The sequence below is a fragment of the Phacochoerus africanus genome, chromosome 2 (genome assembly GCF_016906955.1).
Source record: "Phacochoerus africanus isolate WHEZ1 chromosome 2, ROS_Pafr_v1, whole genome shotgun sequence".
NCBI lineage: Eukaryota > Metazoa > Chordata > Mammalia > Artiodactyla > Suidae > Phacochoerus > Phacochoerus africanus.
This window is the reverse complement of record NC_062545.1, coordinates 261,455,091-261,476,949: the sequence shown is the minus strand read 5'-3', so window position 1 is coordinate 261,476,949 and position 21,859 is coordinate 261,455,091. Positions and strand designations below refer to the sequence as shown.

At 43.9% G+C, this 21,859-nt stretch overlaps 1 protein-coding gene across 1 annotated transcript in view; it reads left to right on the top strand.

The window, feature by feature from the left end:
* Nucleotides 1-11,285: 11,285 nt before the first annotated feature.
* The window catches only part of BRINP1 (BMP/retinoic acid inducible neural specific 1), a 146,677-nt gene continuing 136,103 nt past the window's right edge, over nt 11,286-21,859 (top strand). The window contains exons 1-2 of the mRNA XM_047769258.1: nt 11,286-11,405; nt 11,490-11,611. Coding sequence (XP_047625214.1) covers nt 11,286-11,405; nt 11,490-11,611 — 242 coding nt within the window. The remainder of the gene's footprint in view (nt 11,406-11,489; nt 11,612-21,859) is intronic.

The window sequence follows — 21,859 nt, the reverse complement described above, 5'->3', positions numbered from 1 at the left end:
GGTACACTCCCTAAGCGAGGAGGCTTTAAAGGCAGTTAGCTACTCTCCTCTTCACTCCCTACCCGCACCCCATCACCAGTGCAGTAGCTTTAAACGGCTGGCACTTATTATTAAACTCTTGCATCCATGAGTCAGCTAAGGGTCCATTGATCTAACCCAGGATCACTGATCCAGGCTGGGCTCTTCTTGCTCCTGCAGTTCAGCGGGGACTCAGCTCTCAGCTTGACTTGGCTGTGGCATGGTAGCTGGACAGCCTGTTCCCTATGGCTTTCGTCTTCCTTCTGAAACACCTGTCATATCCATTTTGTGGCAGTAGCAGGAACGCAAGAGGTTAAGTGGCATCCTGTAGGGTCTCTTGAGATATGGGCTCAGAATTAGCACCATTTCTGCCTCATTCTAATGACCAAAGGGACTTAGGAAGATGAGTGTGACTTAACAAAGATGAATGAGAATTCAAGGAGTGGGGAATAGACTCCACTCTTTTAGCAGAAGAGCTGGGAAACTCCACAAGGAAGTACTGATTATAGGGAGGGGTGATTTGGGGTCATTCAAGTAACCTACCCCATCTATCCCATTGGTGTTGGGGATGCCAACCGAAATAATGTCTGTGGCGTTCTTGATGGAGCTCCTGTTGCACACGAGATGTTTATAATTATTTTCGTCCTGATCATCAGTGTAGGAAGGACTCCAAAATGGTGGCTCGGGTGATTAAATCCAGATTTCCTAAATATAGCAACACAGACAGGAAAACAGATGCTCAGAAAGGTAATGAGGCTTTCTCAAAATCACACAGAGGGGACCAGTTGGGCCTTTAACAATCAGACAGTGCAGTGTTTTTTACTCGGGATCTGAAGGACAGTAGGAAGGCTCCTGATTCTAGCTCATGGTGACGCTCGACATTCTGACAATAGGGAGGCATTCTGTAGAGTCAGGCAATGGCCTCAGAGAACCCTGTTTGTGCCCCCATTCCCCATCCCTCTCCCCACCCCCGCCCCCGTACAGCACGGTGGGTCTTACACTTTACCTACTGTGCATGATATTCACTTGGAACATTTATTACAAGTGCATTTTTGTATTGAGAAATTGCTGTTATCTGGTAGGGCATTGTCTGTTGCTTGCAGTAGAGGACCAAACTCACACTGGATTAAGGTGTGTTTTTGTTTGTTTGTTTTGGCTTTTTAGGGCCACACCTGCGGCATTATGGAGATTCCCAGGCTAGGGGTCTAATCGGAGCTGCATCTGCCATCCTATGCCACAGCCACAGCCATGCCAGATTCAAGCCATGTCTGCGACCTACACCACAGCTCATGGCAACACTGGATCCTTAACCCAGTGAGCGAGGCCAGGGATGGAACCCTCAACCTCATGGTTCCCAGTCAGATTTGTTTCCACTGAACCACAAAAGGAACTCCTGGATTAAGATTTAAAAAAATAAACAAAAAAGCAAAACAAAATAATACAGTAGCCTCAAGACCATGGGTAAATTCCTGAACCTTTCTGGCCTCTGTTTCCTCTCCTGTTAAATGGGAATAATAATCATACCTTCTTTAGAGGCTGGTTTTGAGGGCTAAGTGATTATGTATGTCATATTAAAATGATTTACTAATGTTCCCTTGATGAATGCTAATGTCTCATTTCAGGAATGGAAGGGATATATCTCTGCTCTATCTATGTTAAAAGTGGCTGTGAGATCAAATGAGAGGTTGACCCCTCTGCAACATGAAGCTTTTCTGGAATGCAAGGATGGAATGGGGGGCACCTAAGAGAGGGGGTACTTCCAGTCTCCAAACTGACATACTTTTTAAAATCTGTAATTGCCTACCCAGCACCTGCTTAAATGCTCAGATATGTGTCCCCTGACTTCTTCTTTGGGTCCCATGATTGTCATGGACAGACAGCAATGGTAAGTTTTAATTCATTCTTTTAAAAGCACTGGATAAAAGAATGACGCCATTGCACAAGAACTCTCAGAGCCCCAGGAGTTTCTATCCAAATGGATCCACCAGGAACCTTTCATCTGCTTTCATTAATGACCTGTTGGAAACATTAAGCCAAGGGTCAGAGCTTTTGATGAGTAAATGCTGAAGTTTAGGTTCAAATGGAAACTTAAGTGTTTTATTTATTTGCTCCACTGAGTATTAAGAATAGATTAGACACAGGGAAGAATGAAGAGCCATTAACTCCACAGAGCACTTTATTTATTAAACAGTTATATTTGGAGCACCTGTGTAGTTCCAGCTGCCATCTTTGGCATCCCTTTCTGACTCCAGGATCTTCGGTACAGGGAGAGCAATCTTTTCTTACTCATCTTTGTATCCTATGCAGCATCCACTTTAGTCATTTGCACTCATTAGGTGGGTTTGGATGATTCCATGCCTTTTGCTTGAACTGATCCCACTACTTGAAATTCCTTCTTCTATTGTCTTTTTTTTTTTTTTTTGCCATTCAGCTGGAAATTTTGAACATTATAGCCCAAGAAAAATTGCAGCACCTCTGAGAAGTCTTCGTGAACTGGCTGTGTTTGAGTTACTTTTCCCCTGCTTTTGTTCCAACATCACTTTAGTCAGGTGTCTGATAAAACTCAATCCGTTGTTCTGCATTTTAGGGTATACAGATTTATCTACCTCACCAGCCTATAGCTTCCTAAAGCCTTGGACACTTTCTTTTCTTCGATTCCCAATGACTGGGGGAGAGTTTGCCCTTCTACCCCAATCCCAGATCCCATTCTATTCTTTCAATCAGTCCTAATTTCCTTTCTCTCCCATATTTTTCTTTTCCTCTTTAATTCTGTATCTGTCCTCTGAGTTCATAAATATCCTCACCTTTCCATTGACTCTTTGCTTCCCTTCCCAGTGGACTGAAAGGAGAAGCATCGACTACTGCTTTTTTGATCTTTCCTTCTCTGCCAAGTACTCTATATTCTGTGCCTCTATTATTCATGTCCCATGCATACCTGAATCTCTTTCAATGAACTTTCAGTTCCCATCAAGGCAGTGAAGACTGCTGATCACCTCTGTATCCTCAAGTTCAATAGAGAAATTTTAAGACCTTATCATGTTGGACCACTCTGTAGCTTTTTTGAACTTGAGACTCTTCTTAAACATGCCCGCTCCTGTGGCTTTGTTGGTGTTATTCTCTCATGATTCTCCTCCTCCCTGTTTACAGTCCCTTCTCCTCCTACTTCAGAGGATTCCTCCCTCTTCAGTCTGCCCATGAGCATGGCTCCATATTTGTTTGCATGACTCTTGTATCACACATGTTCCCTGGGTGTTCTTATCCAATTTCAGAGCTCTAACTACCACTAGTTCACATGGATTTACAAATCTCTACCTCTAGTCCAAGCCTCTCTTGATTTGTACTAAAGGATTCTATAGCCTACAGAAAATTCTGATTTAATGTACAACAGACACCTTGAACCCAACAGGTCCAAGTGGAATCTTGTTATTAATCACTCTAAATGCATTGATTTTTCACTCTCGTTTATTATCATGAATGACACCGTCATCAATCTAATCATCAAGCCAGACGTAGGCGTCATCAGAGACACTATTATTGCTTCACCCCATCCTCCCAGATAGTCACCACATCTTGCTAATTTTGCCTTTCCATCTTTTTGACTTCCTGTCTCTCAAATACATCTTGTTTAGACCTTATCTAGCCTAGACTATTAGAATAGCCTCTTCAATTTTATCCTTGCCCTTTCTTAAATTTATCCACTGCCCCACTGAAAATGAAACTCTAACATAAAACTCCTCTGTTTAAAAGCCTTCATTGGCTCACTGTGATTCCACAGGGCAAATCTTAGCTCTTGATAAGTTCAGTTGATTCATTCAATAGATATGAATGAATATATGATTGGTTCCATTTCCTAGGCATACATGGGGGGACAGAGGAAGAATCTATGTCTTTAAGAAACCGGCTCTGTATAAAGACACGATTATAGGGAATTCCCATTGTGGCTCAATGGGTTATGAACCCAACTAGTATCCATGAGGATGCGGGTTCAATCCCTGGCCTCACTCGGTGGGTTAGGGATCTGGTGTTGCCATGACCTGTGGTATAGGTCACAGATGAGGTTAGGATCTCACGTTGCCATGGCTGTGGTGTAGGCCAATAGCTGCAGCTCTGATTTGACTCTTAGCCAGGGAACGTCCATATGCTGCAGGTGTGGCCCTAAAAAGCAAAATGAAAAAGAAAAAAATTAATAAAGACATGATGATAAAAAAGGAACATCATTTAGCTCTTCTGCTTCATCTCCTGCCACTCCTTTCAAAATTGCCATTGTAGTGACTTTGAAATGTATGTAGATCTGATACTCACAACAACAACCTTCATTCCTTTTACGTGCTTCTTTCCTGGCCTGAAATGCAGACCCCACATTTAGCTACCTCACAAAGGCCCCTCTACGTCTCCTTGATGTCATTTCCAGGAAACATACTCAGAGACCCTAGCTTGGGGTTCCATGCCCCACAGAATGCTGTGGATATCCTTTTTTGCCCTGTTATGTGATATTTCAATGACCTCTTTCTGTATCCACTTCCTAGTCCGGGCTGTGAGAGCCAATTAAAATAGAAACTGAACAAATACATGTTATATTTTACCACACTGGCTTGGAAAAGACAGTCCAAAATGTGAATTTCACTTTCCCTTTGGAACGATCTCCTGCAGAGACTGATGACAATTTTGAAGGAACACTTAAAAGGCAGCTTCCCTGAATTTAGATCTTCACATTTCCAGCGTGGCCCTAAGCAGAATATTTAGGAAAGAAAAGATGCTATCCATAACTTGGATGGTTAATTACCCCCCAGATTTTGTATTTACGATCCTCCCCAAATCACTAAAATAAGTATTTCCGCATATTTTCTTTCAGATCATTACGGCCTTCCCCAGATTCAGCACATCCAGAGGTTTCACACCTCAACTAGACTTATCAGCCCTTCTCTTCATAAACATATTTACAGTCCATTTGTGGTTGTTCATGATTGTCAAAACAGGAAAACTACAGCTAAGGATGGTGTGGGTTTTTAACTTAGGATATTAAAGCCCTGCGTCATAGCATTTAGTTAGTATTGGTTTAGACTGGAGTTCAGACCTGCCATTTTAAAATAATTGGACATGGCAGAAAGAACCATGTGTTTTTAGAAGAGTCTCCATTTTATCATTTGCAGAATAGACCTAATGCTATATAGCTCGTAGGATAGGTCTGTGGATTTAATGCCATGGATATGTGAAACAATCTGGCATGTTATCTAGCACATGGGAAGAGTACAGTCATCATTCACTCCCCCTTGCTTATGCATTTAAAACATAAGGTGAAGTATGAGTAGTTCGCTGAAGGGGCACAGTGGGAATGGACATTGTAGGAAACAGGAACAGAATAAGCAAAGGCAGTGAAGCATGGTGATTTATCGTGTATTCAATCAGTGCAAGTGGGGAGAATCTAGAAAACAGGGTGATTTGAGGGTGGGATTGAAACGGACAGCACCAACGGCCTGAACCCAGCCAGAACACAGTTTGAGACTTGAACCCACGTGCCGGGACTTGAACCCATGGTTTTAAATTAGAGTCACTCACCCGGTGTCTGGACTCACTGGGGTTCAGATTCTTCATGCCTCCGTGCAGAAGGAATTCGGTAAGAGACAAAGTGATAGGCAAGGAATAGATTTATTAGAATAGGACGCTTGTGAGAGATGCAAGAGGCCAGGCAAGGAGGCTCTGCCCCTGGATCCAGTGGGCTACAGTGTTATCCTCCAAGGGGAGTGGGAGTCGGAAAAGACTGCCTCTTCCCCTTTCTCCCAGCAGTAGCTCCTCCTTAGTATCCAATAAGTTGTGTATTTAAATCAGCAGAAGGGCAGTTCGCAAACTCTTGCCTTTCTTTGGTCTGGATCTGAAAGCAGACCGCATCCCATCCCCCACCCAACAACCTCTGCTAGTCAAGCACCTCCACTAGTCAAGCAAGGCTGCCTTGTTCTGATGGCTTTTTTGAGCACTTTATCAACTTACAGGGATCTCCCGGCTTCCCCTAGATTTCCCTCTCCATCTTTCTTTGATCCTTTACTGGGACTTCTACAACTACCTGTGTCCACTCCATCCCTATCAGAATGTGGAAAAGTTAAGTAGAAAAGCTGAGTATACAGAAGATCTTGCTTACAAGAGGCAATAGGGAATTGTTGAATCGGTTTACTTAGGGGAGTGTCATGGTCACATCTGTATCTAGAAAGATCACTCTGGCAACTGGAGGTGGATGGAGGTGGTAGATATCCATGAAACAGGAAGACCAGTAGGAAGATGGTTATAATAATCGAAGTGCGAAAGCCACGTTTAAATGACATGTCAAGCGAGAATGTGTTTCCAAAGTAAAATGTATCACCTCTACAGTCTTCTGATCTACCGGCTGAGCTATCAAAGGGAGTTCCTGTTGTGGTGTAGTGGAAACAAACCCAACTAGTAACCATGAGGATGGGGGTTCCATCCCTGGCCTTGCTCGGTGGATCAAAGAATTCGGTATTGCATGAACTGTGATGTAGGTCACAGATGCGGCTCAGATCTGGCATTGCGGTGGCTGTGGTGCAGGCCTGCAGCTGTAGCTCCAGTTCAACCCCTAGCCTGGGAACTTCCACATGCCATGAGTGAGGCCCTAAAAAAAAAAAAAATTTATGAAAAAAAAACAATAAAGCGTATAAGGGGTGGGGGAAGTACAGGGTCACAATGGAGTCTACAGGGAAGAGAGGAGAAGGATAAAGTTGTCAAGAGAAGCAGGTGAATATGAAAACGAAGGAAATTGATGGGATGTGGAGATGGGCTGTGATGGTGGTGGTGGTGGTGGTGATGGAAATGGTTGAAGAGGGTGTGGAAGAGGAATTTTGGAGAAGTCCCAGCTTCTCACAGGCATGGTTTTGCAGACTGTGTGGCTCACTTGAATGGGGATGACCGTGAGAAGAGGAAATTGTAGAGAAGTGATGGTGGCTTTCCTTTGAGATACTTATTTTTGAAGAACGAGGGGATTTCTTAGAGATATTGATTATGTGATTGAAAATAAGAATAGAAAACCTTGGCATCTAATACAATGATACAGAAATGTATTTGTAAAACAGAAACAAACTCAACAGATTTCAAAATCAAACTTGTCACCATAGGGGAAACCATGTGCGTGGGGAGAGATCAATTAGGAGGATGGGAATAACATATAAACTGTATATAAAGTAGATAATTAACAAGGGCCTACAGTATAGCACAGGGTAATCTGCTCCAAGGTCTGTGATTACATATATGGGAAAAAAAGAATGGCTATATGTGTATGTATAACTGATACACTTTGCTGTGCACCTGAAACCAATACAGTATTTTAAGTCAACCGTACTCCAATAAAATTAAAAATAATGAAACTAAGATAAAATATTTAAAAAATAGAACATAAAACATCTCACATTATAACGAATACTCATTCTAGTGGTTTGTAGGCTTTTTGGGAACCCCACACATAATACCCAGTAAATTTTTTTGACTGTAAACTTCCCTGTGAATGTATGTATCTGAATTATTTATGCATATTACCTTCCCTAGCTGATCTCACAGCCCCCCCACCCCTTGCCCAGCCTTCACTTAGAGCAAGGGTCACCATTCCTCATTGTATATGTAAATATGTAAATTCCTCTTGTAATTAGTCCTCTTGATCATCTCGAATTGTTTGGGCCAGTTCTTGAAAAATACGATTTGACCCCTATTGTTTTCATGTGGCATTGTGATGTGGCTGGTCCCCAGCCATTGGCTTGCTCGTGGTGGTTTGAATTCTTATCATCTGTGTCATCCACCATTTGTTTTTAAGCCTCTTGCTTGTTTTGTTAGAATTGGTTTTCTTAAAATCAGATGACATAATTCTAACCTCCCCATCACTAGGTGCAGATAAATGCCAAGGCATCACAATTTACTGAAAGTGAAGGAAAGGGGGAACCCACCTTCTTCATGCAAATAGGGGTCATAATTCTTCGCTTCGGTGTCCTTGGACTTGTGACGGATATCCGGGCTGAGTGTCGAAAGTAGGTAATAAACACAATGCTAGAAGTTCTGATATTTTTTCCCTGCTTGTGTGCTCTGATAGCACATTCTAATTGAAGTTCATTGGGCTTTTACATTGAGTCGGGCACTGAAGTGTTTTAATCCCTGAAATCTTTACTTGGACCAAACAGGATTCATAGAAGAAGGTCAGGAATAAAAAGAAACAAACAAACCAACCCCCCCCCCCCGCCCAAAATACTTAATTCTGGTCTCACTCACGTTTGTCAGGTTCCCCCTGACATTTGCTGGAAAGTTAAGGCAAGTCCATGGATGTTTCCAAATGTTGAATGGGCAACATTTTTTTCATTTTTACATTTTTTCAAATTTTTAAAAATTACAGTTGATTTACAATGTTATATCAATTTCTGCCATACAGAAAAGTGACCCAGTCATACATATATACACATTTTTTTCTTATATTATCTTCCATCATGTTCTATCACAAGAGAATGGATATAGTTCCCTGTGCTATACAGTGGGACAGTTTTTCTGTTTACCTCAACTTCTCATATACTGTCTCAGTTCAGTAATTAAAGTGTCCAGTTCGGCATGTTACAAGAAATAAATGACATTTTATTTAAAGTGCAAATCACCTTTCCTCTAGTTTCTTCTGTGTTTCCCCCATGTATGATCTGTTCTGTCTCCTCCATCCTGCTAACCTTGATTTTGATTTCTTCAGGTGTAGGGTTTGGTCAAGGATGGGGAGATAGATAAGGAGGAAGTAAGAGTCTTCCTTGACTCCTATTTTTGGCAACTTAACACCAGTTCTTTGGGCTTAGGAGGTGTTTAGTGCTAACTTTTTAAACCTGCAGCAATGCAGCATTTGAGGGTTGCGTATCTTGAGTTTTCTTTCCTCCCTGAGATCTCTCACTTGTGATTCCTCTGATGAAAGAAAATGCATGTCTTTTTGGCTGGGTGCTGACCACTCCATCCTTAGACTCTTGGCAAACGTCAAGGCAATTCCAGTTTCCTCTTGCTCGTATCAACTGAAAAAAAGAAGGCATAACCTAAAAGTTGGGAATTAGGTTTTATTTGGCAGACAAAATTGAGGTCTTATGCCCTGGACAGATCTGAGAGTCTGCTCCTAAGAGCTAAGGGTGGAGCCAGAATGGATGAGAGTTTTTGCAACCAAGACCAGGTAGTTGCCCTTGAAGATTACTGTTAAAGAAAACCTTCCATCTCAAACTAGTAAATTTAGCACTTTTCTATATATGGGAAGGCTCAAGAGTCCAGGCTCATTAAAATCATTCCTTTGATATGCACCTCAGCTCTCAAGGAAGGTTATCTTGATCTTTCCCATCCTGAAACCCCTCAGGGTGCCAACACTGTTGTGGGGGAGGGAGTGGGCAGCTGCAGGGGCCTAGGGCTGGGCAGCTGGTGTTTGTCTCCATCCTGAGTTCCCTCAGGGCTCATTGTCAGTTAGGGGGCTGTGGTGGCTTGATGGCTGCAGCATCCTTTGTTTACTGATGTGGCAGGCAGCATTTTTCATTTTCCATTCACACTGGTCTGCCTTTCCCTCCAGTTCCAGAGGAGGGAACCTCTCCTGGCTTTCCCTTGCATGTGGTCCACTTCCATCCATGGGAGACATAGTCCCTTTTTTTTTTTTTAATAATGTTGAATAATCTTCATTTTTAATGTTTTAAATACATTTTTATTGAAGTGTAGTTCATTTGCAAAGGTGTGCTAGTTTCTGTTGTACAGCAAAGTGACTCAGTTGTATACATACATATATTCTTTTATTATGATTTTTATTCCTTTCCATGATGGTCTATCCCAGGAGATTGGATATAGTTCCCTGTGCTCCACAGTAGGACTTCCTTGTCTCACATTCCTTTTACACATGAGCTTAGCACTTACTTCCCAATTTGCAGCCTCTACTCTGCCACCAGTTTTCAGCCCTCTGTAGAATTCCCTCTTTAGAATTCTTTTTTTAGATTTCTTCAATATGAGTCAGACACCAATCTGCCATTTTCCTCCAAGCTCCTGGGACATGTTTCATGTTCTTGGTGGGGTCTTGTTGAAACCTGAGGCACAGGGCTTCTCCCTGACTGACCCCTTGAGCTGTGTGGGAGTGGCCAGGGGTTCACAGCAGGCTGTCAGTTCCCCCTCAGACTCCACTTGTGATCCCAGCATTTCATGCTATGTCATCCTGTGGGTGGGAGGTTAAGACTCTCAAAAAGTACTTTTTGTATTAGAGTATACTTGATTTACAGTGTTGTTCCTTTCAGGTACACACACAGCAAAGTAATTCAGTTATATGTGTACGTATATCCATCTTTTTTTCTGATTCTTTTCCATATAGGTTATTTTAGAATATTGAGTAGAAATCCTTGTGCTATGCAATAGGTCCTTGTTGATGACTTATTTTACGTATAGTAGTGTGTATATGTTAATCCCAAACTCCTAATTTATCCCCCCACTTTTCTCCTTTGATAACGATGTTTGTTTTCTAAGCCCACGAGTCTGTTTCTATTTTGTAAATAGACGCCTTTGTATCATTTTTTAAGATTCCACACATAAGTGATACCATGTGATAGTTGTCTTTCTCTGCCTGACCTACTTCACTTAGTATAGTGTTTGGGATTAGCAGAGGCAAACTGTTATATATAGAATGGATAAACAACAAGGAATTACTGTATAGCACAGGGAACTATAGTCAGTGTCCTGGGATAAACCATGATGGCAGGGTCATTTTACAGTAGAAATTAACACAATAGTAATCAACTATACTTCAATAAATTTTTAAAAACATGTAACTTGAAAAATAAAAAGTACCTTAACTTAAAACGTTTTTTTTACAACTTGCCTTTTGGCTCTCTTTTTTCTAAGTCCTGTATAGTGGACATGCACCTCTCTTGAGACTATAGTAGCTGTTGTCTTGGTCTATGGCTCACACGGAGACAAAAATAATTGTATTTAAAGTCCTATTTAATCCTGATCTGAGCGCTACAAGGTACTCCTCCTCCTGGGACTGCCAGGATTTTACACATGAGGAAACTGAGGCCAAGGGCTGTATTTCTGTGTTCAGGGTCGCCCAGCTTTGTAGGTTTGTAAGGCCCTGGGAGATGTCTTACCTGGAGATCCAGGTTTAGAAGTTGAAGCCTGGCTGAGTTCCTCGGGTTGACCCAGGTTCAGGAGGCAGGGATAGTGGATGATCTGGGCCATCACCCTCAGAGCCCTGAGGGGGGTGAGGGGGCGGGAGGCATTCCTTTCCACTCTCTGGCCCGGGAATGTGGGTGATGGTGACGGCCCAGCCAGCCATGCAGAAAGCTCCAGAGGAGGAGCTTGGCGAGCCCTGCGCTGGAAGTCCCTTCTCTTCTCTGTCTCTGGCGTGGGCTCCTCTGATGCAAGTAATTTACAGTGGCAACAATTAGGGAATGAGCTCTGCGTGGGATGAACCCGTTCCCTTAATGACACTGCAGGCTTATATATAGCACCATTCAGCTGAGGGCCCTGCGGGCACCCCGAGCCACAGCCCACGTCAGCAGCTCCTCGCTGACCAGAGCGTCTCAGAGCAGCCAGCCTGTGACTCCCGGAAGGTCACGGTCGGGTCAAGGTTGGTGCCCAGAAAGAACCAGCTTTTCTTTCACAGGCTCTAAAGCCCAGTAGAAGGAAGTTCCCTTTATGAAGGTTGGCAGAACAACAGTTCTGTCATGCATGGTGATGGACATCCAGGGCTGACTCTGGGATGGGAAGGTGGGGAGACACGGCCATGAGCATGGGAATTTTTATTTGAAATCTATTCATTGTCCGTTTCTTTGTTGATTTTGAAGGGAGGGGACAAGTGCTCAACTCTTCATAGTGGAGAAGGAATTGGGTTCCAAGATGTTAATAAAAACGAGGAGATGAATCATTGACCTTCCAAGGTGGTGTCGTAGAGCAGAAAAGGCTCATTCTACCCCTGCAGTGCCCAATAAAATAGAGTACCAGCCACATGTGTAATTTTAAGGTTTAAGCAGCCACATTAAAACAATTTAGAAATGGGTAAAATGAACTTTAATAATATATCTTATTTACCCCAGTGCATCCAAAATGGTACTGTTCCGACATGTAACCAATACAAAATACCAGCAAGGTTGTTTACGTTCTGTTCCTCTAAGTCTTTGAGATATGGTGGGCGTGTATTTTACACTTGGAGTACATCTGGATTTGGACAAGCCGCATGATAGCTGCATGTGTTCGGTGGCTCTCAACATGGACAGCGCCGCCTCCAATTCCAGCTCTGCCATTGGCCAGCCTTGTGGTGTTGATCCAGTTACTTATCCTTCCCAGGCCTCAGTTTCCATCCCCCCTGCCGCGTATAAATGGGGACCATAACCTCTTATGATATTTCGACACCATCACATGTGTAAAGCGACCAGTGCAGGTTTCTGGCACAGAGTAAATGCTCATTTAATGTGTGATCCATTCCTCAAACCAACCTGCGTCACAACTAAACTGCAAGCTTCCTTCAGGAGGTTGAAATCCAACTTGGCCTGGGACTACATCTAAATGCAAACCCATCTCTCTCCTTTCCTTCCACTGGCGTTTCTTTTTCCCCAAGGCCCAGCAATGTTCACTCCATCACTTTCTTCAGGTCTCTGCTCAAAGAAGACTTCATCTGAGAAGATTTTCCCAAACACCTTGTAGGTACAGTGACAGCCTCACTCTCAATCCTGACTTAGCAGCTTCCGTTTTCTTTAGCGCATTCTTCACCATCACACATATACTTCCTGCTCATTGGTTTGCTTCCCCCAGCCCCACAGAAGAGAAGCCCTATTCCCTGTTTAATGTCCCATTCAGTACCTTAGTGGATGAATGAATGAATTGACTGAACATCTACCATGCTTTGCCCTCAGTGTGTAGCACGGAAACAATACATAGTCTTTGCTTGATGAAGGATTCAGAGAGAGAACTGGGTGACTGAAGGCTGTACACGGGTCCTCAATTCTCTCTAAAACCTCTGCCTCCCTGCATGCCTACCTGAGCACACAGCCCATCACTCTGCCCTCTCCCTCGCCCCGGACTCATTTTATGCTTCTTGCTCTGCTGGAATTCTCTTTTGTCCATCTCTCCTTACTAAAACCTTACCTGCTATGTAAGGCCCTGCTGAAAACCCACCTCTCCTATGGGATCCTTTCCAGATCTCTTGGTTGAAAACATTCTCTCTGGCCTCTATTCTTCCATGGGAATTTTTTTCTTTCATTGTAGTATTTACAACAGCCTATTTCCTATTAGAATTCCTCAGGCATGGATGTGGCTTCCCTATGATATTTTGAGTCTCGAGAGGGTGGGATTTAATTTTAGCCAATGAAGTGAAGAGTGGGGATGTGGTGGAAGGTATCCATACCTTGTAATGAGATTTACATGGGTTAGAGTCCTGAATACTTGGGACTTTTGAGCTTGGGGAAGTTATTTAATATTGCTAAGTCTCGAGGTCCTCGTCTGTTAAATGGGAGAACCATACTCACCTCAGGGAAGAACCTTTGTTTACCTCTAATTTGTACTGGATGCTTTGGTTACGCTTAAAAGAACAGACATTTTTAGTTCCAATAGATGCTCCTTAATATCAGCCTAATGGCCTCTTATTAACCCAAGTCTCTAGTACAATTGGTGCTAATTTGCGCTCATTTACAGAATGGGAATCACAGTGTCTGTCGCAGTAGGTAACCTATATGCCAATCCTTGTTCTTGCTCAGCAAAATACCCATTTCTGTTCAAATGCACCCTATAGAAACCTTCCTTTTCATTCTTAGTGCTCTGTGGATTATTGTGATTTTCTAAGCCAACAGAGATAGATTGACCTCTTCCGTGAAGCGCTCATCTGTACTCACGGAGATGTTGATTGTACCATAGGCCACAACTCCAAAGAAGGTTCAGGAACAACTACATTATACCTACCACCCTGCCGCCGAGATAATGTGGCAGCACAGAAACCAGGAGCTGAGAGATAGGAGTCCAGCCCCGGTGGCCACTCAGGTCATGGTCTTGGACGAAGGAGTCAGATAAGGGCAAGGTTTTGCTTTTGCACCACGGACATTCTGGGTCCCCTATTCTTTGTTGTGGGGTTGCCCCGTGCACTGTAGGATGTTTAGCAGCCTCGTTGGTCTCTGCCCACTAGATGCCAGGAGCACCCCTGTTGTGACAGTCAATCCAGGGTGCCTCTGAGAGGGCAAAATGGCTGCCAGGAGGGAAATAAGCATTGCATTAGATCCTTCAAATTTCAGCTAATTCTAGGACTGAAGGCTGCGATCTCTCACTGTCTCACACACACACATGCTGCTGTGCAGTGTCTAGCCTTGTTTCGCTTTTGAAAGCTGCAATGTTCTGAATCCTGTTTCCTTTGCAAACAGGCTAACAGCCAGGCGTTCTCGCTGAGGCTCCCACCCCGCACCCACTCACAACAGAAGCCCTGCAGAAGGGCTGGATGGGTGACACGCTGTGATTTCAGTGTGTTGTAGCTCCCTGCCGGGATCTCTGAACAATCGCCTCCACCCCCCCGCTTGCCACTCAGGTGGGCTTCAGCAGACAGCTTTGGCAGCTGGAGCTGTTACAGTTCTGCACTCCACACGTAGGGCTTTGTTTTAGGCGCGGAACAGAACTTCAGGCCACTGCTTCTGCCAGCCCACCCCTCTGCTCACGTGCCTTTCGCCTTGGCCCCTGACAGCTGGGGCTTGTGGTGCCAAGCAGATTTCTGTAGCTACTCATTAAAAAAAAAAAAAAAAAAAACGGTGCAATTGGACCACAGAGGGAAAGAGCCAATTGGACCAGAAATTCACATCTCTCTTTGATCTTTCTCTTTCTTAGCTTGACTTCCTTCCCACTTTTCAACGGGAAGAGTGGACAAACAAGGGATCGTATTTCTTTATATTTCTACCTAGTTTTACACCCTTTGTCCTCGCTGCATTTTTAAATGGTAGAGATAAAAATCGCATCGAGAGAGAGGCCGTGAATGTTCAGAGCCACGCAGCTAGCCATGTGCAAAAACAGTCTTTTAAGGGTTCTTTCCAGTTGTAGGCTCACAACTCAATGAGCAAGACGGACACAGAACAAAGAAGTACAGTAAAAGATAGTAAATGCTAGCATAGGGCTATGTAAGTGAGCAATGAGAGCTGAGAGAAAGGAGCCGCTAACACTTTTGGGGAGGAATAGAAAAAGGAAATGATGTTTGGGGGACCTGACCTGAACTGGCCACTGAAGGATAAACAGTGGGTAAAAAACTTGGTGGGACAATGGAGACAGTAGGGGCAAAGATGCTCCCGGAGTTCCCATCATGGCTTAGTGGTTAATGAACCCGGTTAATATCCATGAGGACGTGGGTTTGATCCCTGGCCTTGCTCAGTGGAATAAGGATCCAGCGTTGCCGTGACCTGTGGTGTAGGTCGCAGATGTAGCTTAGATCTGGCGTTGCTATGGCTGTGGTATAGGCCAGCGGCTACAGCTCTGATTCGACCCCTAGCCTGTGAACCTCCATATGCTGTGGGTGCAGCCCTAAAAAGACAAAAGACAAAAAAAAAAAAAAAGCTCCCAGCAGGGAGTAGGTAGACCTCAACTGTATCAACATTTGTCATTATCTTTATCCTCATTATCACTGATGCCATTTCTTGAGCACTTCCTAAAACCGTCAGGCATCGCGTGGGCGTGGGACACGACGTAAATGGTGTCATTCCATTCTCACGCTAGTGCTGGGCGTAGGTGTGATCATTAGCCACATTTCACAGACCAGGAAACTGAGACTCAGAGAAGTGAAATTGCTTGCCTGAAATAATATGCTGTTTCTAACGGGTGGAACCTGCCTTCCAAGCTACCTTTCAATATACAGTAAGATAAGCTCTTCCAGAATAAGTGGGGATGGGGGCCATGGACAGCCCACTGTTAAAGCAGCAAGCACGAATAGTGATGTGATAACAAAACAAAATTTGTGGATTTTCCCAGAGCTGGGTATGGCCTTTTATGGTTCCTCTTCCCTCCTCCTCACAAGGAGCCCTGACCTAAGTTCCCCCTTAGCTTTAAGCGTTTCTCCAGCATGGTACCGCAGTGCCATACCGCCACCCACAAAAGAGGCAGGCAAGACCCTGCTAGTTCCTTGGCTTTTAGTTTCCCTTCTGAGGGCTCAGAGTCACTGACAGATGGATTTTCTGGTTACGTTTCCTTGGGGTAAAGCAGACATCTCACTGAGCGTTGTAGAAGTGGATTCTAATGAGCTCCACAAACTCTCCATCTGTAAGGTATCCAACCCAGACAGTCACGATCATAATGCATCCTAAGACTTCTGTGCTGTCACCTGCTGATGCAAAAGCAAAGCATCAGTGGGTCCATGTCTATGTGAGGGGGGGAGAGAAAGGAATTCTCCTTTCCTGAGTCCCTGTTATGACATTCAGGTTGTCCGTGAAGCTGGCAGGGGGGAACGAACAATGAAGTTCTACCTCCAGGTCCCTTCCTGGCTGTAAGAGATGCTCTTTTTGCATTCTTTCATTTCACTCTTTCTTTCAACACATATGGCTTGAATACCTATGATGTGCCAAGTGCCAAGACAGAGGTGCTTACATCCGCCCTCTGTTTTACAGATGAGGAAACTGCATCCCTGAGAGGTTAAGCTGTACGTGTTCACACATGTGCATACCACATGTGAACAGCAAAGCAGCAGTGTGAGCCTAGGTATCCATAGATGCCACGCTCTTAAACAGAAACGGCACTGGTTTTTGTAAACCCTGACACATGCTACTGATATAAAGTATGATGCTGAAGGGGTGTTAATATCCTTCTTAAATTGATCCTTTGTCTTTCTCTCTCTTCCTTTTATTTTGCTTCCCCCTCCACCCTTTCCCTTCTCTCTCTTTTGCTTCCTCCTTCTTTCTTTTTTTCTTTCTTTCTTTTTATTTTTTCCTTTTTTTTTAAAATTCTTTTCTCCATAGGACTCCACAGAATGGAGCAAGAATGAGAGGAAAAAGGCCGGCAGAAAAGCATGAACTGGAGGTTTGTTGAGCTCCTCTACTTCCTGTTTGTATGGGGCCGTATCTCAGTGCAGCCCTCCCACCAGGAACCAGCTGGGACAGACCAACATGTCTCCAAGGAATTTGATTGGCTTATTTCAGACAGGGGGCCTTTCCACCACGCCAGGAGCTATCTATCCTTTGTGGAAAGACACCGTCAAGGATTTACAACCAGATATAAAATATACAGGTAAGATCTGGGCTATGCTAGTCCTTGCCTTTCTTTCATTGAGTGCTTTTTGGATTTATACATTGGCACAGACCTTACCATACGGAGAAGTGTCTGGGCCAAGGTTGTTATGCATTTTTCCATTATCTGTCTATCTATCTATCTATCTATCTATCTATCTATCTATCTATCTATCTATCTATCTATCTTTATTACATTGCACAAGAGATTAACAATGACAAGCAGAATGCAAATGGTTAACATTTTTTGAGTACTTAACTGTTTGCTGGGCATGGCGTTTAGTATGTTGCATACACTATCTCATTTAAACCTTATAATACCATCAGATATAGCATCTATTTGTTTTCTCTACTTTATAGATGGAGTAACTGGGCTTCAGCTAGGTGGAATAACGTGTCTAAAGTCACATAGTCATTGAGTGGTAGGACTGGGATTCAAACCCGGGTTTATCTGCGTCAGTAGTCACAGATGGTATTTTAAGTCAATCACATCAGACATCAGCAATATTATTTTGCAGATGCTACTAATATACCACAGATGCCACCCAAACATATTCACACATTTGGAAACAAGTAGGGACACTGAAGGACCAACTCTTCTTGAGCAAGTCTAACTGGTCTTTGGCCTGTTGGGATCTTACTCAACCCCAGAGGACTTAGCCCAAAGCTCTTCCTCCTTGAAACCATCTTAGACTCTCCCCGCTTCCACTTGATCACCTTCTCTGATATTTGCACACCTCTTTGCACTTGTACCTCTTTAGCTGTCAATGATTTGGAATTAGAATGCCTTCTTGTATTTTCCTTCTCACCTGACTGGAACCCCCATGAGGCCAATGGCTTACATAGAAATTCATTTCTGGATGCTCAGAGTGATTTTTGTTCTGCCTTGTATCATAAGCGTGTGTGCGCACACACACACGCATACACACACGCACAATGTTGTGGACTTAAATCAATTGGAGAATGCAAAAACAAAACAAAACAAAAACAAAACCAAAAAACCTTTCTGGGGCTGTAGCCTTGTCTTCAAATCAAGGAAGAAAGGAAGCGCTAACACTTCTGAACCCATAACAGTAGGAGAGCGAGGAGGAAAGGTGAAGGAGGGAATTCTGACCTGCATCTGGGAAGCCATGAATCCAGGTCTAGGTCTTCTCTGGATTTGCTATGACAGTGGGCATGTCTCCTTTGCACATTGTGTAGCACTATGGACTGGGGATGGATGATTCATAAATTGACGGATGCTTCGTGAATTTGCTACCTGCTATAAAAGCCTGTGATTCTGTGCTGACTATACAAATCTGAGTTTGAAAGTTGACCCTCTAGTGATTGGCGCCTTGCAGTGGTTCCATGGGTGAACTTTTGGTACACCTCGAAGAGTGGTAAATAGAGAATTACCAGGGAAAGCTGCTCTGGGCAGGATGGATGATAAAAATACAAAGGAAAATGAATAGGGGGTGGGCAAGAAAAGGCGACTAAAGCACAAGAATGAGGAATATGGGGCATTCTTTCAAAAGAAAAGAATCACAGAATTCTAAAAATATGATTGGTGTAAGGGGCCACCTCTTGGGAGAACTATTCCTAAGGTACCCAAGAACAATAGTCATTTACTTAACATTTGGATCCTTAATATAGTTTCTGACCATTGCTCTTTGTGAATATGCATAAACCAAATATAGGTGCTCTTTGATTACTCAACAGAACATGCAGATACCTGTAGCCTCTGGTCCTGGCAAAGATGCAGGCTTGAGATGTCAGACTTAGGGGAACAGAAAAAGTAATAAAGATCTAGATATCATATTCTGTTTGTGTTTTGTCAGATAACAATATCCCCTTGGTTTCATATGTGGCTTTCTCTTCCATTTGAGCCTCCTGAGGACACTTGAAGGTTGGGGTGACCAGGGCTCCTATTTCCATTTTAAAAATCAGGAGAGAAGTGACTTGAACAAAGTTGCATAGCCAAGAAAAGGTGGTGCCTGGACGGGAAACAGTCTCATTATAAGTCCATAACCACACCAATGAATTTGACAAAACTAAAGGCACTTGTTGTTTACAAATATTTTCTAGCAACTGTCATGTGCCTGGCCCTGTGGCAGACACTGGAAAAAAGCCAGCATGAAGACAAGCAGTCATGGTATGGCATGGTGATGGCTAGAATGGAGTTTCATAAGGGAGCTCTCTTGTGCATGTCAGATGATTGTGATTTGTGTTTGTTGTTGAAATAGTGTGTATTTAAATGGAGACACAGGGTAGAACTGAAGATACAGAAAGGTTGACAGGAGTGACCTTTTTTTGAGCACTTAGCATGTGCCGCGGTGAGAGGGAGTTCAGTTCTCACGGCCTCCTCTGTGAGGTGAGCAATGCCTTGGCAGCTTGAAAGCTAAGACATGGGGTGGGTGAGTGCATAGCCTTAGCTCAGCCATCTGTAAGAAGTGGAGCTGGGGTCCAAACACTGATCCATCTGACCCCAAAATGCTCCTTTCAACCGCCGAGCAACACGTCCCCCATGCAGCCTGGCTTCCAAATATAGCGTGTTCCAGAGCTCTGAAAGGGCTCTTACAAACATTTTCCCTCCCGACCACTTGGTCAGAATTTTGGGGTTGGGTTTAGAAATGCTGGGAAGTGAAAGGTGGTAATGAGTTGGGGGGTGGGGACATCTGGGTCCCGAATCCAGCTCTCTGGGCACTGGTCTTGTGACATTAGGCAAGCTTCCTCTGCTCCCGAATCCCACTGTCCCAAAGCTAGCAAATGATAGCTTTGATGTAGATCAGAGTTTTTTCAGCCTGTGCTTTTTGAAATCTTTAGGATGGATTAAAGGATTCATAGAAGCCACAGTAGTAGAGGAAGAAGGGGAAAGTGAGAGGGGTTAATCAAGCAGGAGCCCCAGCCTTGCACAGCCCTTAGATAAGAGAAGGTTTGCATCTGTTTCTGTGTTCAGATTGAACTTACACTTTTCTTTGGATTCCACTGCAAAAACAAAGTTCGTAATCATCCAACAAGCTGATGTCTAAGACCCTTTTCAGCTGGAAAATTAAATGTAAGATTTAACTGAGGTCACATGGTTAATTAAATGATGGAGTTCGATCCAGAAGTCAGGCCTCTGTCATCTAGTTATTCCTTCCTTCCTTTATTTAATCCTCAAATAATTATTAAGCACCAGCTAGAGGCCCAGTGCTGTGTTTAAGGCAGAGGACACAATGGTGAGTAAAACAAATATGGTCCTTGTTCTCATAGGAGCACATTAATTAAAGACACACACACACACACACACACACACACACAAAGAAATGCTACAGAATAAAAAGTGCAGGATAGGCATAACTGGGAGATGATAGGCCTTGATTTGAAACTTACTATGTGCAAAGATAGGTGAGGATCCTGTTGTAATTCTCACCTGGACACATGTGCAAATAGGTACCCAGAGGCACAGGTGCTCATCCAGGCCAGGTTCAGACCAGGGCAAAAGCCCACTAAGATGTGCTCACTGGGGCAGTTGTCAAGTGACCCCCAGTGTGTCTCCCTGTGTGCTAACATGGACATAGCACATTAGAAACTGGACTTTTGTGCCCTGAAAGAAAGGCTTTACTACCAGCATGTGCCACATTGTCTGAAGCTAGCGAGCCAACCTTTCTGAAATGTCCTAGACCTCAAGCTTTGGCCAGTTTCCCCTGCCATGCCCACCCTAGAATCCAGGTTGGAACCCACGGTGATCAGGGAACTGCAGAAAGAGGAGGAGGAAGTCTGGTCTTCTTGCTTAAGTGAGTTAAGTCCATCTCCATCCTCATGCATATGCAGGCAGAGGAAGGCTTCCATGTCAATGGCGAGGAGAGCCTTTCACATTAAATCCCAGCAGAAGTCCTTTCTCATGTTGATTCACAGGCTGAGCTAGAGTCTGTATCCGGACAGTAGTTTGGGTGCAGGATGTTTGTGCTCTGTCTGCGCTGACATGGAGAGGCTGGGGGACTTTTCTGCTCTCAGATCTGCCAGGGTGCGATGGCCGCATCTTAAATCCTGGAGGCAGAGAACTTGGGGGCTGGTTCAGCTCGCCCACCTCCCTGATGTGTGATTTTGGTCAAGTAATAGAACTTCTTGGAGTGCCTGTTTTCTCATCTGTAGAATGGGAATGTTCCCTCAGATGGTCTCCAAGGTCCTTCTCTTCTCTGAAAACCTGTGATTCTGTGGAATGGTGTCCTTTGGAAATACAGCAGGTGGGACCGGAGAGGACTCTGAACTTGGAGTCTGGAGACTCGGTTCCGTTTCTTTTGGAGCCGCTTTCTAGCTTTCTCCTCCTGGGTAGATCTGTTGTTCATGCATCGTTCACTCATTTGTACATCTATTGCTTTGGAATTTAATGCCAGTCATATTCTGTGAGCTGTCTTCTGATTGGGTAATACAGGGATGACCAAAAGAAAACAGTAAAGCTTCCACACATACACCCCCACTGCCACCTGCAGTTATCCACCCCCTCCTTCACCAAGCTCAGAGTTGGGGGTGGAAGATTGAGGGAAAAAAGAGTGATTAAGCAAGTAATCATCATTCCAATGACAGGAAGGAGTAAGTAACTCCTCGGATGCTCCATAGTTTCCATTGTGGGAAGGCCTAGTGATGTCTGTCCTACCTTCAAAGTCAAAGGAGATCAACCTGGT